Source organism: Lynx rufus, unplaced genomic scaffold (genome assembly GCF_022079265.1).
Source record: "Lynx rufus isolate CCGP_SWC_20201006 ecotype Redwood Valley unplaced genomic scaffold, mLynRuf1.p SCAF_12, whole genome shotgun sequence".
Taxonomy (NCBI): Eukaryota; Metazoa; Chordata; class Mammalia; order Carnivora; family Felidae; genus Lynx; species Lynx rufus.
In genome coordinates this window covers 48,505,070-48,520,125 of record NW_025814826.1, presented here as the reverse complement: position 1 = coordinate 48,520,125, position 15,056 = coordinate 48,505,070, and the positions used below count along the sequence as shown (strand labels likewise).

Here is a 15,056-nt window from a genome sequence, read left to right as displayed (position 1 = left end):
TACTGCACAAAGCGTATCAGGACCAAATGAGACATGGTGTGTAAGGGAATTTATTTTGCTATTTTGTAAAGCACATAGGGCTTCATAAAACTGAAGCAAGTTTTTAGTAAATCTAAATGTGTGGTACCTTAGACATTCTGTCATCTTCTCTTAAAAGCATTGGCAGCAAAGATGAGTCATTGAAAGAAATGTTTTAATAGTAACAATGATAATAATAACTAATAATAGTGCTTACAGTACACAGAATAAATATTCATATTTCTGCCACTTAGAACAAATCAGAATATGGATCTCACTGCAAGTGACCTCTAAGCAATGCTTGCTGTCCATTCTTTCTCTCCTTTCTTCTTATTTCTTTCTTTTCCTCCAACTGTTTCTAGGTTCTTGTTCCTCAGGCTCCATCCAAGGTTACTGGCTTTGATATAGTGTCCTGCTTTGTAATTTTTATTAAACTGTCTTGCCTTCCAAATATCATATGCCACATTCTCAAAAGTCTGATTAAGTAACAAGTTTATTAACTCGATCAATGGCAAATCCTGGACAAATTCCTGTAATTGAGCTGAACTGATTGAAGTACAAATGGGAGACCTTGACTTTGATGTCATTGTATCCTAATGACATTCGACATGGTTAGAACCTTCAGAACTTTTCCTCAGAGGTGAGAAATGAAAAGTTCAGCCTTTTGGCTAGGAGACTGTTTTGTATAACTTAGATATTTGGGCTAAAAATGGACTGATTGCAGTATTTTCAAATATGGATATACATTATGAAGTTGCAGGTTTCTGACTTCTCTTGAAATATCAGAGCATGTAGTGATATTGGATCTTCCATAGGAAAAACAGCAGTGACTGAGGAGCAGCCGGTTTCTTTAGGAGAATAAGCTGTGTTCAGCACTGGGATCCCCACCCGTTCCGCTTGATTTATTTATGTCATCTTGTATGGCCCCTGTAGGACCTGAGTCTGTGACTCTCAATAAACCCACAGAAATAACCTAATTAAATCTTATCTCATAACCAGTTAGTCATGGGTGAAATCATGGACAGATGGTTGAAGGTGAACATATGTTGTTGATCTGTTTCTCTTATTTCATTAACCATTTTGCCAGCATTTTGAATAGTCTGATCATATGTCACAAACTATAACTGGCGCAGCAGTTTAGAAGGGGAAAAATCTAGAGTTTTGTTGACTATATTATTTTCAAATTTGAAACGAAAGCTGCTTTGAGTTTTGATTTGCAGTTCAAAGTAGAATTTTACCAGCTCAATAAATGTGAGTTCTAGGCAAGTTCCAAGCTCCACACCCGCCACATTCCTATGATGTCAGAGCATGACAAAGAGCATCTCTGGTATGGGGTTTTTATAACATACAGTTATGGAAAGTAAAAGGTCTCCCATGAAACGTCACCGTAAGTGATATATTAGAGGCAAGAAGGAGAAGACTTAGCAATTTGACATTGGTAGCACCTTGAAGCTTCTAGAGTTTTCTGAAGGTTTCACAAACTCCTTCCTTTGTTCCCCATGCCTACGGGGAAGAAAGTTGATATGGATAAACCCAAGACACAGAAAAATGGAGCGATATTAGTAGCAAGGGGCAATTTAACAGGTTTACAAATAATATTGTTTGGGAAAAAATTCTCCCTTCCTTTTTTCTTTTCAATTTCTAAAGTTCCCCTTTCCTCAAATCAGAGTCAGAACCTGGAGCCCTAGGATTAAGTTGTGGGCCTATAGAAAGAGACCAAAGCAACTTCCTGGTAGATCTCAGTGAATGCTGTTAATCAGAAGCACAGTTCTCTGTGTGATTCCTTACGGTCTGGAACAGGTCATGGGCTAGAAGTTTCTCATACAGAGGCTTGGGGATGAAAATAATCTTATGGGGGCGCCTGGGTGGCTCAGTCGGTTGAGCGCCGACTTCGGCTCAGGTCACGATCTCGTGGTCCGTGAGTTCGAGCCCCGCATCGGGCCCCTGTGCTGACAGCTCAGAGCCTGGAGCCTGTTTCAGATTCTGTGTCTCCCTCTCTCTGACCCTCTCCCATTCATGCTCTGTCTCTCTCTGTCTCAAAAATAAATAAACGTTAAAAAAAATTAAAAAAAAAAAGAAAATAATCTTATGTCTGAGCAAACAAGAGGACCTTGCAAGTGTGGCTACAGGCATGGTGGGTGACCACTAAAAGAATAGGGGATCTCGGCTTCAAAGACAGATAACATCTCTGCACCCCTAGCAGAAGGCCTTCCCATGCATCTGGCTTTGAGCAAGGGTGAGTTAGCCTAATCGTCACCAACCAGCTGTCCAATTATCCACTGGGTTAAATGGACAGTGGTTTAGGAAACTAAGGAGAGACAGTGGAGCAAATGCCAAGAGAACACTTCATCTGACACATGGATAGCCACATTCTGCACAACTAGTAATTCAAACTCTCTCTCAGGATCCGTGTAACTCGGTGAGCTACTGACTCAATAATATACTGTGTATGGCAATGTTCAAGATCATCAGAGAAGACGACAGCAATGGAGATTCCAAACCTCAGTTCAGCATTTTCTACTTGTTTTGAGTCAGAATGAATTTGGCATAATTAGAAAGAAAAGGATGGATAAAAATAACTGCAATGGTAGTCGCAGAGAGAGAACAAATGTGTAGCACGAGGGAAGTTACTTTTTCTTCTTGACAAACTCACAGACAAAGTACATGGTAAGATGGCACTCTGTGTCATTCCATCTGCCTGAACTCAGCATTTCCACACAGTCCTCATGACCATAGGGATCACTGGGCTCCCCCTCTCTCCAGTTGCTGTAGTTCTGCAGTGGAGTGTTGTCTGTGAACACATACTGTCCCTCCTTCTCAAGGTCGTTCACCCCGATGAACACCCGGAAGAAGCCACTCTTGGCGACATAGTCGGCAATGAGGGTGTTGGCAGCTTCGTCCTTTGGCATGGCCAGCATTCCACCCCGGATCCGGCAGTGGGTCAGGGATTCCCTATAGTTCTTCTCCTCCTGCACGATGTAGTAGAATTTCTCCTCAGTTTCCCTAATCCCTGCGATGACTTGGCAGAGAGGAAAAGATGAGCACGATTATGTATCTCAAAAAGGGAAAAAGCAAGTATATAATATTGCTGTGATTAAATTCGTGTATTCGATGTTCAACAATTATTTTGCAAGCCCCTATTATGAGGTAGGCACTGGTTTAATATTTTTATCACCCTCGTAGTTATCAAATGGAGAACAAAGCCTTCCCATTTGCCCTCCTTGTCCTTCCTCCTTAACTTCCCACACGACTGTGAAGAAGAGACTGTTTTGACAAAGACTTGTCATATGAACTGCGCTGAGCTCCTCTCAGACTGTTCTCCCATCCTACTTTACGCTCTTCCATACAGAGTCCAACAGCCTGTCCTTCTCTCTTCCACTTCAATGACTTTTATGCCTGGGAAGTCTTCTCACTGATTTACCTGGAAAACTCCTTGTCAATTAGATCCAAGTGGAAGTATTTTCTCCTGTACGAGCTTTTCTAACGTCCCCGCACAGACACAGGGCTCTTGTGCACCTTCCCCACGTTTCCACTGCTCTTGGCTTTTTCTCTTGTGTATCCCTCAGTGCATTCCAGTCTAATGATTTGTCTGTATGTCTCGTGTACTAAACTATGAGTGTCTTGAGGACAATGTCTGTGTCTTTACCACTCTGTAGGCTCAGAGCCTGCAATAGTGCCCAGGATGGTAAAAGCTTATCAAGCGGATATCGGAATAATGCAGAAATGCGTCCGTTTGGGGCCGAATTTCTGGGCTATGAACGTGTACATAGATTGAAATTGTCCATAGTTCACTCCAGATACATGAAGTACTGAGCTACTGAATAAGATTCAGGGCAGAATTGGGGACTCAGAATCATCCTGAGCTCATAATACGGTAAATATGTTTTAGGCTTCAGGGACATCTGCATATATTTCTTAGGGTCTATAAATTAAAATTTGCCAAGAAATCTGTGACCATGCCAATATAGATCAAAAACTGTTGCTCTGTGTTGAACCTCAAGGGTCTGGGGTTTTCATGAGAATCCAAGTCATGTCAGAGACAACATCTCTAAGAGTAGTTTACAAGATGAAGAGGAACACAGATGGCATATGTGTGTTTCTAATAATGTACAACAAACATAGTTGGATTACAGTAAATAAAAGTGTAGCAAAGGAAACCAATTTCAACTGTAACTACCATAGATTCTTCATTCATACTGTCTCCGAAGAGAACACATAGGCCCTACTTTAAGGGTTTCACCGCTAACTACAATGGGGAAATGGACCAGGGATAACAAAAATGGCTAGCGTGGGAGGTTGCACAGTTCTGAGAAACACGTAATGATCTGTTGGTTTGTATTAAGGGTAGAGGAATCAGTGAAACCCACAGTCAAATCCCCACTCCCCTGTTAATTAGTTCTGTATCTATGGGCAAGGTAATTTCTCTAAGCTTCAGTGTAAACATAATACCCACGTGGTGATCATATTTCAAATTCTCAAGAAAGTAGCTATTGTTTTTACTATTACTTCTCTTTTCTGAGATGCTAACTCTGTTGGACTCTTCTTGTCCTTTTTTATTCTTAAGGCATGGCTTGTTAAACTCTGCCCTTTTCTCCATTCCCTTTTCTCCAAAAAGTATCTTTTTCTATCCATAGGCAAATGAATGTATTATGTATGAATATATGTAGGTAGTGTCCTGGAGTCTGAAGGGATAATTAGCATTTGAGAGACCTGCAAAGTGGTGACACTATCTCAGTAGGCCTTTGCCTGACCCAAGGTATTTGCCGCTAAAATACTGGAAATACTTTGGAATTGTATTCTTGAATACTGGAATTACAGTGTTGAAAGAGGTTGAATTGACAGCATAAAGCAAAAGAGGATATACTCACCATTCTTGACAAACTTCATAGATGTCTTGAGGCGAGCAACACTAATATCCAGTTGTCCAACAACTTTCCGGTATCTTCCACAATCACAGACAGTGCCTTTGAAATGACAAAAACTGTGAATTCATGTTGAAGTACACATAGTTCAGTTGGAAAGGACAATGACTCTCTTCTCAATATTTACTATCTTTTCCTAGTCTGGCTGTGTCTTTCGGTGAATGGCTATACTTTTAGTCTTTTATTTAAAACAAAGGGGTGCCTGGGTGGCTCAGTCAGTTAAGCAGCTGACTTCGGCTTGGGTCATGATCTCGCGGTCCGTGAGTTCGAGCCCCGTGTCGGGCTCTGTGCTGATTGCTCAGAGCCCGGAGCCCGTTTCAGATTCTGTGTCTCCCTCTCTCTGACCCTCCCCTGCTCATGCTCTGTCTCTCCCTGTCTCAAAAATAAAAAAATAAGAAAAATAAAAAAATAAATAAGTAAAACAAAGTTTCCAATTGACATTGTCTTCAGGAATTTACAGAATATCTTTTGAAGTATTTTGGATGAGATAAAACACAGCCCTAAGCCAGATTTTTAAAGTGAAGAGTAAATTGTGGCAAACCACTGCACACACACTGTGGACCACTTGGCATTTTTGTTGAACACAGAATGTGCCCATCCAATCTCAAAATAGAATCTTTACAGCTTTCTTAAAACAAACTTCTAGCCAGTCTCCTCTTCTGTTACTGCATTGCTCACTGGCTCACACAACTCTCCCAAGGCAGGAGAAAACTTTCATGATGAAATCGAATGGTAATTTTGATTATCCATTTCAAGTATAGCTTGAATGATCCTTGAATGTTTCAAGGACTAAATTTAAATCTTGTGAATAGATTCAACTTATAATTTCAAGAGGCAGTCCCCCCATTTGTGGATTAACTCTGATTTTAATTTCCACCATTCATTCCCGCTTTGCTCATTTACCTTTTCAACTACCTGCTGATGCAGAGGCAGAGAAAGAATTGTAAGGGGAGTGATGTGAAATTCAAATGATTCCCTTTTTCTATTTAATGGCTGCTTCGTGTAATCAGTTCCTTTTGCCTTCTTTTTTGGCAATCGAGAAGCAAAAAAATCTTATTAGCCAAAGGGGGGGAAATCTGTGGCTTTATTTATCCGTGTTCACAGTTAAATATAAGGAATTTAAAACAGTTCTTACAATTAGTCTTCACTGCACCTCTGTGAGCTCCCCTCGAAGCAATCTACCTACTTTCCCTGCACAGAGCATTGGAAACAAAACTCTTTCAGGAGGAAAGAGAAGACTCTTTCTGGCCACCAAAGGTGTGTCCTGTACCCATGGAGTCTCTCTGGATCAGGCCAGTTTGCTGCGGATCATCTCCATTTGGTTGAGATGCCGGTGGAATGCAGGGAACGCCGCTTCAGTCCCACTGCCACGGCCACGGTGGATTTTCCTCTGGCTCTGGGAGAATGAGGGCTGCTTCCTGATGTGCTGGGTTTGCTTCTCCCACTAAGCATGACTGGGATGGAATGTGCCATCACTCCCTTCCCCAGGGCTTGGAAAGTCACCAGCAGATGGAAAGGAAAGTTCCCTTCTTTCCTTTCCCCCAGCCCGAGTAAAACCAGGTTAAGCACCGAGAGGACTATTTTTTTCTTTCATAAAAATGTATTTATTTTTAAAGATGAATATATTTGGAATGATGCCAGACATTGAAGAGAAAAATGAGCAAGCCTTACCTGCTTTGCCTTTTCCTCCTGGGATCCCTGGCAAACCCTTTTCCCCTTTGTCACCTGAATAAAAACAATCACCATGAAAAGAACAATGAACTAAAATGGCAGATTATTTCTGGCAGACAATATCTTATACACCTAAAATCATAGGAAACAGTTTTTGAATTTCACTTGTAGTGTCGCCAACTAATATTCTTTGGTTTTACGTAAATAATTTGATTTTGCGTTGGCTGCACAGGTACGACTAATCAAACAAGTCATCATTTATTTAGATCGAATGTAGAATTCCGATAGAATGGGTAGGGAACATTTAAATTTGTGTCACCTGCCCTACTAACGTGGCCTTCTGAGAAAGGCTAATACAATGCTCTGCATATTTGTAACTTTAAAAGCACCATTGTTTTGTATACCTGGATCAGTTGATTAGCACATTGTGGTGCCCCAATTCTCCCATGTGGCTTCACCCTTGGCTTCTCAAAAACATATATTGTGCTTTTCCAATTTAATTCAAATATTTACTATTTATTACTTACACTGTGCAAGACAAAAGGCTTGGTACTTTGAGAAGGTATAAAGAGAGAGAAGATTAAACTTCTGACTTGAAGGGGTTTATACATTTTGGAAAAGATGTGATGTATGCAAATATCTGTAATATAAAGCTGTGTCAAATATATTACGCCAAAATATCAACCTTGATAATTTTCTCTTCTGCTCTTCTTTGTATGTGTCCATTTTCTTATTCAGTCAGAAGCATCCACAAAATAACTCTCAGAGAATCAGGAGTATTAAAGCAGAGAGGAAAAAAATGTTGATTTTTTTTTCAACTTCAAAATAAGCCCTTGAAGCCTACATCAGACACAATAATTGAAAGCAAAAGCTTTTGATTTCCAAGAGGAAATGTTTGGCTGAAGTTCTTGAGAATCAAAAGAGAAGACCCTGATAGAAGTAAAATAGAGTTTATGCTTCAATGGTGAACTAGAAAAAGAAAGAAAAAAAAAAAAAGGAATTTGGGAGGGATGAATATAGGGTGAAGGTCATCCAGGCCAGAAGGGTATGGGGCTTATCTCTGTAGGAGTTTGGTGAGTCCAGGGAATTAGTTATGTGCCCCAAAGGGGCAATATGAATGGAAATGGAGTCAGCATGAAGGTTCTACTTAACCCCATCCTTTACCAGCAAAAGGGAAAAAAATGGGAGCCACTCTAAAACCCGTAGGGTGGCCCATGTTGCCTGCTCATTAGCTATTCTTTTCATCACTGTCTGCTGAGTGCCTTTCATTAAGAGTCCTGTACATATTGGGGGCGCCTCAGTGGCTCAGTCTGTTAAGCGTCCCACTTTGGCTTGGGTCCTGATCTCATGGTTGGTGAGTTTGAGCCCAGTGTCAGGCTCTGTGCTGACAGCTCAGAGCCTGGAGCCTGCTTCAGATTCTGTGTCTCCCTCGCTCTCTGCCCTTTCCCCACTCTCACTCTGTCTCTTTATTTCTCTCAAAAACAAAGATTAAAAAAAAAGGAGTCCTGTACGTATTGACTGTTGATCTTTCAGGAAAGCCCGCTTGCCCAGGCCCCAGGAATTTGCTGAACATTTCCAAATTGACCCATGTGGACACTTCTTTTTACAGGGATGCCAGACGTTCACGGGCTCCCCAAAGAGAAAAGCAGTCCTTGAAACCCAAAATGCAATTTAAGTGTGTAGGAGGAAGCCTCAGAACTTGCACTTGAATGAAATAAGGCAATGATGAAACCCATGACAACAGAATGTGATAAATGCTGTAAGAGAGACATTGAACATTGGACAGAGATAACATCCTCTGGTTCGGGAGGTAGACGAGGCAGTACTTCAGCTGGAGGGATGAAGAAGACAGCACTGGAGCTTGGTTCTGAAGAACTTCAGCAGGTGAAGATGGGAGCAAGTTAGGGGACAATGTCCAACAGAGGTACACTGGAAAAAGCATGGGAAACATGCCATGCACCCTGATGAGGAAGACTGATCTGCTCACACCTAAGTTGTGTCCTGCAAATGCCTCCATTTCTCTTTTATGTAAATTGTTAAAGGTAAAAATAGAATTTGAGGACATCTTAATGGAAGAAAGGAATATGCCTTTGCTAAGTGCCAATCATTTTGTAAGTACCGTTCCAGATACTTTATAGATATTCATATTATTATGGATATTATCAAGTTAAATCCATTAAGCTAGCTATTATCATTATCTTTATTCTACAGCTGAAAGAATGGAGGATCCTAGAGGCAAAATAACTTGTTCATGGACATCTAGCAATTCAGTGGCAGTGCTGGCATTTCTGACTCCCTAGTTCACAGTGCTTCCCAAATGAGTGAACCAATGATTTAATGAAAGGAAGTGAAGTATTCAAAAGATGCTCTCAGTAGTTGAAAGGCATGTCAAGTCCTTGTCACCACGAGACACAATATGGACTTAAAAGCTCATATGAATATAGTTTAATATGCTATCTTTTTAAAACAGTGTGTTTTCTTTATATGTGGATCCCTTTCAATTCAACATGGGCTGAAAGTTGACTCTAGTCCTGCTATCATCCTAGTTCTGGGCTAAACCCAGTGGTGGACGTTAAAGAAGCCTAAATGGAGTATTTGTTTTATAAAAGTAATGGGGTTTTGAGGAAAACAAAGCACTCATCGCAGACCAAGGAAATGGGACACGATCACTATTACCTACTCACAGAATGAAATAAAGGAAATGCCTGCTGGGTTTTCGGCCAAGATGGCCGTGGATCCGGGCAGAGAAGATGTTCACTGAAGCAAGAGCCTTCAGCTGGATCCTAATAATGTGGAAAACGGATTTTTGAATTGAAAAATGGCATTTTTTGGAAGCATATAAGTTTACAGATGTAAGCACTGTGACTACTTTCCAGTATTTTCCCATGAATGTCTTTCCTTTTTTGACAGATGGGAAAGTCAAACCAGTGTGGTAGAGTGAACAACCAAGGCAGTCTGAAAAACCAGGACTTCAATCCTGGCTCTGCCGCTCACTAGCTAAACGTGCCCAGGTTACTTAATTTCTTTAAGCCTTTGTTTCTTCATTTTTTTTTTTTAATTTTTTTTTTCAACGTTTTTATTTTATTTATTTTTGGGACAGAGAGAGACAGAGCATGAACGGGGGAGGGGCAGAGAGAGAGGGAGACACAGAATCGGAAACAGGCTCCAGGCTCCGAGCCATCCGCCCAGAGCCTGACGCGGGGCTCGAACTCACGGACCGCGAGATCGTGACCTGGCTGAAGTCGGACGCTTAACCGACTGCGCCACCCAGGCGCCCCTGTTTCTTCATTTTTTAAGTGAAAATAATGGCACCTAAAATCCGAAGATTATTAAGGAGGATTCATTGGATAATGTCATCTTATCATGGGATTAGCTCTGTGCTTAAGCCATAGAGGCTGCTCAACCAATGTGAGCTTCTGCCAAATACTTAGCTGGTTCATGGAGGATGTGAGCTTACAATGCCTGTTTCCTGAAAATGAATTCAGGTTTAAGGCCATACACAAAAACTTATTTTGGCCCATGAGTGGGAACGTGTCAGTAATAACTGTCTTAAGCTTGAAGAATTAGAGGTTGTATTTAAAAAACAAACAAACAAAAATATCATAATGCTTCCACTGTAAAAGGATTATTGACCTTAAGTAAAAACATTTATTTTGCTATGAGGTTGAATTTGCCTGTACTAAATCATTCTCTCTTATTCCTAAAATGAAATATCGACATCCAGAAAGCTACCTTGTCCACGCAAGTGACAACATTAAGGTCATCCCAGAAAGTTGAGATTAATCTGAGTCAGTGAAAAATTTAGAAGAGCCCCTGACAAAATGAGGGCAATAAATTTCAAAGTACAGATTAAAAATGAAATTAATCCAGGTGAGCCAGAACACTAAACCTCAATTTTTTTTAAACTCCGAGACATGCTCATAAATTTTGATGGCATATCTCTGGAAGAGAAAGAAATTAGTGAATGGTGGAAATTGATGTTAAGGGACAGTAGTACTTATAGAAACAAAGAGTCAAAAAGAGGGCCACATCACAGGAAATAAAATATTTTATCATTCACGTTTTCATTCTTAATGCAAAAAACATTTAGAAAGTTTCCACTGTACAATAGGCACTAGGATAAAAAAGATTAAAAGGTAGGGTCCCCACATAGAGCTTATCTTTAAGCGAATAGAGCCAGTAAATCTTTCATTCATTTGGTCTTCCAGAGGTTCACAGTCTAGAGGGGGCAAAAAAGACAAGCTAATAAGCCATGACAATGAATAAAGAAATAACGGTATGCAGGTATGGAATTGTCTCGAAGAAGATAAGGTTAGTTAACCCTATAATTTCCAGACTGTTACTTATTCAACATTTGTGGAAATTCATCCACTGAGGCTCAGAAAATCATACTGAACTCGACTCTTCATCATCTCTGTTATCTACCACCCTCCCAAGACACATCGTCTTATTCTACGAAAGGTTTAAGACTTGATTCAAGATCACGAACTCCAATTCCCCTAGCTGGAGCCTCATCTGTGTTTGACACACTTAAATCTGAAAAATGAAGTCTTGAATTCTGGACGTGTTCATGAGCGTGACTCTCCCTCCGCCTCCACTTCTGCTCATCTCCAGGGAAATACTTAGGATCTCAACCTTATTGAACATGGCTATATCTCAGAAATCTTGAAGTCCGGCATCCCACTTTCTGGCTACATCTTTCCTTCTCTTAACTAGTTGCTACATGAAACTGATATAGCCAGGGGCAGATCCATGATTCATTTTATCTGAAACTTATACAATTTGGGGAGCCCTGTTTAAGAAAAATAATACACAATTACAAATAGAAAAGTGGTATAAAAATGAATACTTATAAGAAATAAAAACAAATCATTAAGACTTTAAAAGTAGGCAAACACCACAAAATTCACTAATAATCATAACACTTTAATTAATAAATTTGTGCCGCTATAATTCTTTTTTCATACCTATGGCCTGCATATGTTTGGCTGCTTTCATGAGTATCCAATTGACCTCGCACTATTTATTGATAAATGCATCATTTCCCATTGCCAAGTAATGTCAACTTTGCATAAACCAAATTTAGGAGTCTGTTTCTGCATATTCCATTCCCTTTCATTGGTGTATTTAACAATCTCTGCATAAATTAACACTATCTTGATGGATGTAGCTTTAAAATAAATGTTTAAATTCAGGCTCCCAGCTTTGTTTTTCTTTTTTAAGATTGTCTTTGGGTATTCTTGGCGCCTTTCATTTCCAAATAAATTTTGAATTGGCTTATTAAATTCCAAGAGAGCTGCTTCTGGGATGTTGATGGAGATAACATTGATCGATACATAAATTTGGGGATCAAGTTAACAATATTGATCATCTTAACGATATTGAGTGTTTCAATCTCTGAATGTAGTTTTAGTTCCATTTTTTCAAACATTCATTAATTGCTCTCATTATCATTATGTATTGTTTGTTGAAGAAGACTAAGCACCTTCTTTTTTAGCTTTATTCCTAGATATTTAAGAATTTTAATGCTCTAATAAGTGGCATCATTTTAATTTCATTTTTAACTGTTTCTGGTATGTAGAAACAAAATTGATTTTGGTGTGGCTAAACTGTATAAAAAACTTAATACAAATAATCTGTAGATTCTTTTTTTTTTTAATTTTTAAAATTTTGTTTTTGAGACAGAGAGAGAGAGAGAGAGAGCAGGGCAGGGGCAGAGAGAGAGGGAGACACAGAATTCCGAAGCAGGCTCCAGGCTCTGAACTGTCAGCACAGAGCCTGACTCAGGGTTTGAACCCACGAACCATGAGGTTGTGACCTGAACCAAAGTCAGACGCTTAACCAATTGAGCCACCCAGGCACCCCAATCTGTAGATTCTTTTGTATTTTCTGATCATGCGGTCACATCATCTGCAAATAATGACCCTTTTATTTCTTTGTTTCCAATGATTGTGATTCTTCTCTCTCATGCTTGCAGTTTTACTCTAGTTAGAACCACTGCTATTATGCTGGTTAAAATTGGTGATGAGGGCTCCAAATCTCAGGAGAGACGTGTTCGAGGTTTCATTATTGAGTGTGATTTTTAATGGGTTTTTGTTGCTGTTTTTGATGTTCTCTTTCATATTGAATATGTTACCCTCTATTTCTAGCTTGCTAATAGTTTTTGAAACGTGAATGGGTTTATGTTTAATTCAGTGTTTTTCAGAATTTCTGGAGTTCTAGCTGAAAATGTTGATTTTTGAAATGAGAAAGAGTACCATTTTCCTGGGCCACCCTTCTTTGGCAGGCCTTGAATACCAACTCAGTTTGAGCAACTTCTGCTTGAGCTTCTTAGTCTCATAGTGCTGCCTCGCTCATGAATTGATGAACAACTTGAAAGGAAAATTAGAATAGAATGCATAGCTCATCTTAGTGTGGTTCCCTTCTCCTCCAGATCAAGACCCTAAAGTCCTATTCAATTTGGTACCTCTCCCGTTTGTTTTGTCTTGTGGTTTTTTTTCTTTTTCTTTTCTTTTTTTCTTTTTTTAATTTTTTGGTGGTGGTTGTTTGCTTTTTTTTTTTTTTTCCTTTTTTTTTGACTCAGGTAGTCATTCTTTTTTTCTTCTTGATTTTTTTTTAACGTTTATTATTTTGAGACAGAGAGAGACAGCGCATGAATGGGGGAGGGGCAGAGAGAGAGGGAGACACAGAATCGGAAGCAGGCTCCAGGCTCCGAGCCATCAGCCCAGAGCCTGACGCGGGGCTCGAACTCACGGACCGCGAGATGGTGACCGGAGTCGAAGTCGGACGCTTAACCGACTGAGCCACCCAGGCGCCCCTCTTTTTGATTTTTTTAATGTTTACTTACTTTTGAGAGAGAAAGAGAGAGACAGAGTGCAAGCAGGGGAGGGACAGAGAGAGAGGGAGACACAGAATCCGAAGCAGGCTCCATGCTCTGAGCTGTTAGCACAGGGCCCTACATGGGGCTCAAACTCACAAACTGGGAGACCATGACCTAAGCCAAAGTCGGATGCTTAGCTGACTGAGCCACGTGGGCGCCCCTTAGGTAGTCATTCTTAAAGGATTAATGCAAGTGAATTTCTCATGACTTATAGCAGAAATCTGGCTTTTGTTTTATTATTAATAATGTAAGAAATTTCTTTCACCTTTACCACTTATTATTGATGATGTATGTAAATTAAGAATATTGTCAAATTTGAGAACACCTCTGTAAAGCTTTTTCCATATAGGAGCTGTTGGATTTAGAAAAATTTTCCACAGCCTCTCTCTTGCCCTGTACATTTCAAATGTTGTTTCTTTTCTGCAACTCACACATTTCTTGTGCTGGGGTCCCAAGACACATTCTTGTGATGATTGGATCTCTGCACTTTTTCATCATGACTTCAGATAGATCTGTGCAGTAAGTGGTAGGAATATTCTTGGAAGCTATTCCTACACTGAAATTGTTAGCAATAACTTAATTGTACCTGGAAGTAACTGCACACTATCTAAGTATATCCCATGAAGTCCAAACTAAATGTTTCTTTCCCCCACTCAGATTCCTCTTGGCGAGCTCCCTGAATACTGTGTCCACTCCCATAAGCAGCTGATACAAAGAGAAGTCTGATAGAAGGGAGCTGGAGCAGAGGGAGACAGTAGGGGCACCTGTGTGGCCCAGTCAGTTAAGTCTGACCTAGATTTCAGCTCAGGTCATGATCTCATGGTTTGTGAGTTCAAGCCCTGCATCAGGCTCTGTGCTGACAGTGGGGATCCTGCTTGGGACTCTCTCCCTCTTTCTCTCTCTCAGAGTAAATAAACAAACTTTATTTTTTTTTTTTAAAAAAAGGAAGGAGACAGTAGTGTTAACCTGTGCATCCTTGATAAGGACAATACCAGTTCAAGGATATAAAAGTCGGTTCTAGAAAGGTGAAAAATCTTGCTCTCTTTTATATATAAAGCACAAATATACACATAATACATAATAGATATATAGTCCATGGATGGTATTAAAAATTCATAGGGGAGGGCAATTAGAAAAAAAATACGCATAAAAAGGCTTGTAAGGGGGGGGAATAGTTTTGTTTTGTTTGTTTGTTTGTTTTTATGTTGAGGGGTACTATTTTAACCAATTGAGGATAAATGCCTTACTTCACAAACTTTCCCAAGCCATACGGACATGTGCACCCATTGCTAAGGCTCCTTGTCAGGGTCTGGGGAAGGACCTAAATAAGTGTGGGGCTCCAAAGCCAAAGCTTCATTCATTTCATGGTAAAACCACCCCAAATGCATAAAATGGGAAGAGTCATAATCTCTGAGGAGTCCATGTAGCTCTTCCCCAACTATGAGAATTTCAGTCACAGGCAAACATACACTATAAGCCACGGGATCAAAAAAAAGCACAGCACTTTCTTTTCAGTGGCACTACCCTCTGTCCCTGCCCTCAAATTCAGGCTGAGGGAAAATTCT

At 40.1% G+C, this 15,056-nt stretch overlaps 1 protein-coding gene across 1 annotated transcript in view; it reads right to left on the bottom strand.

The window, feature by feature from the left end:
* Positions 1-2,645: 2,645 nt before the first annotated feature.
* COLEC10 (collectin subfamily member 10) overlaps positions 2,646-15,056 on the bottom strand; it is a 36,606-nt gene continuing 24,195 nt past the window's right edge. The window contains exons 4-6 of the mRNA XM_047073819.1: positions 6,612-6,665; positions 4,887-4,982; positions 2,646-3,037 (exon numbers count right to left, since the gene is read on the bottom strand). Of these exons, the coding sequence (XP_046929775.1) occupies positions 2,646-3,037; positions 4,887-4,982; positions 6,612-6,665 (542 nt within the window). The remainder of the gene's footprint in view (positions 3,038-4,886; positions 4,983-6,611; positions 6,666-15,056) is intronic.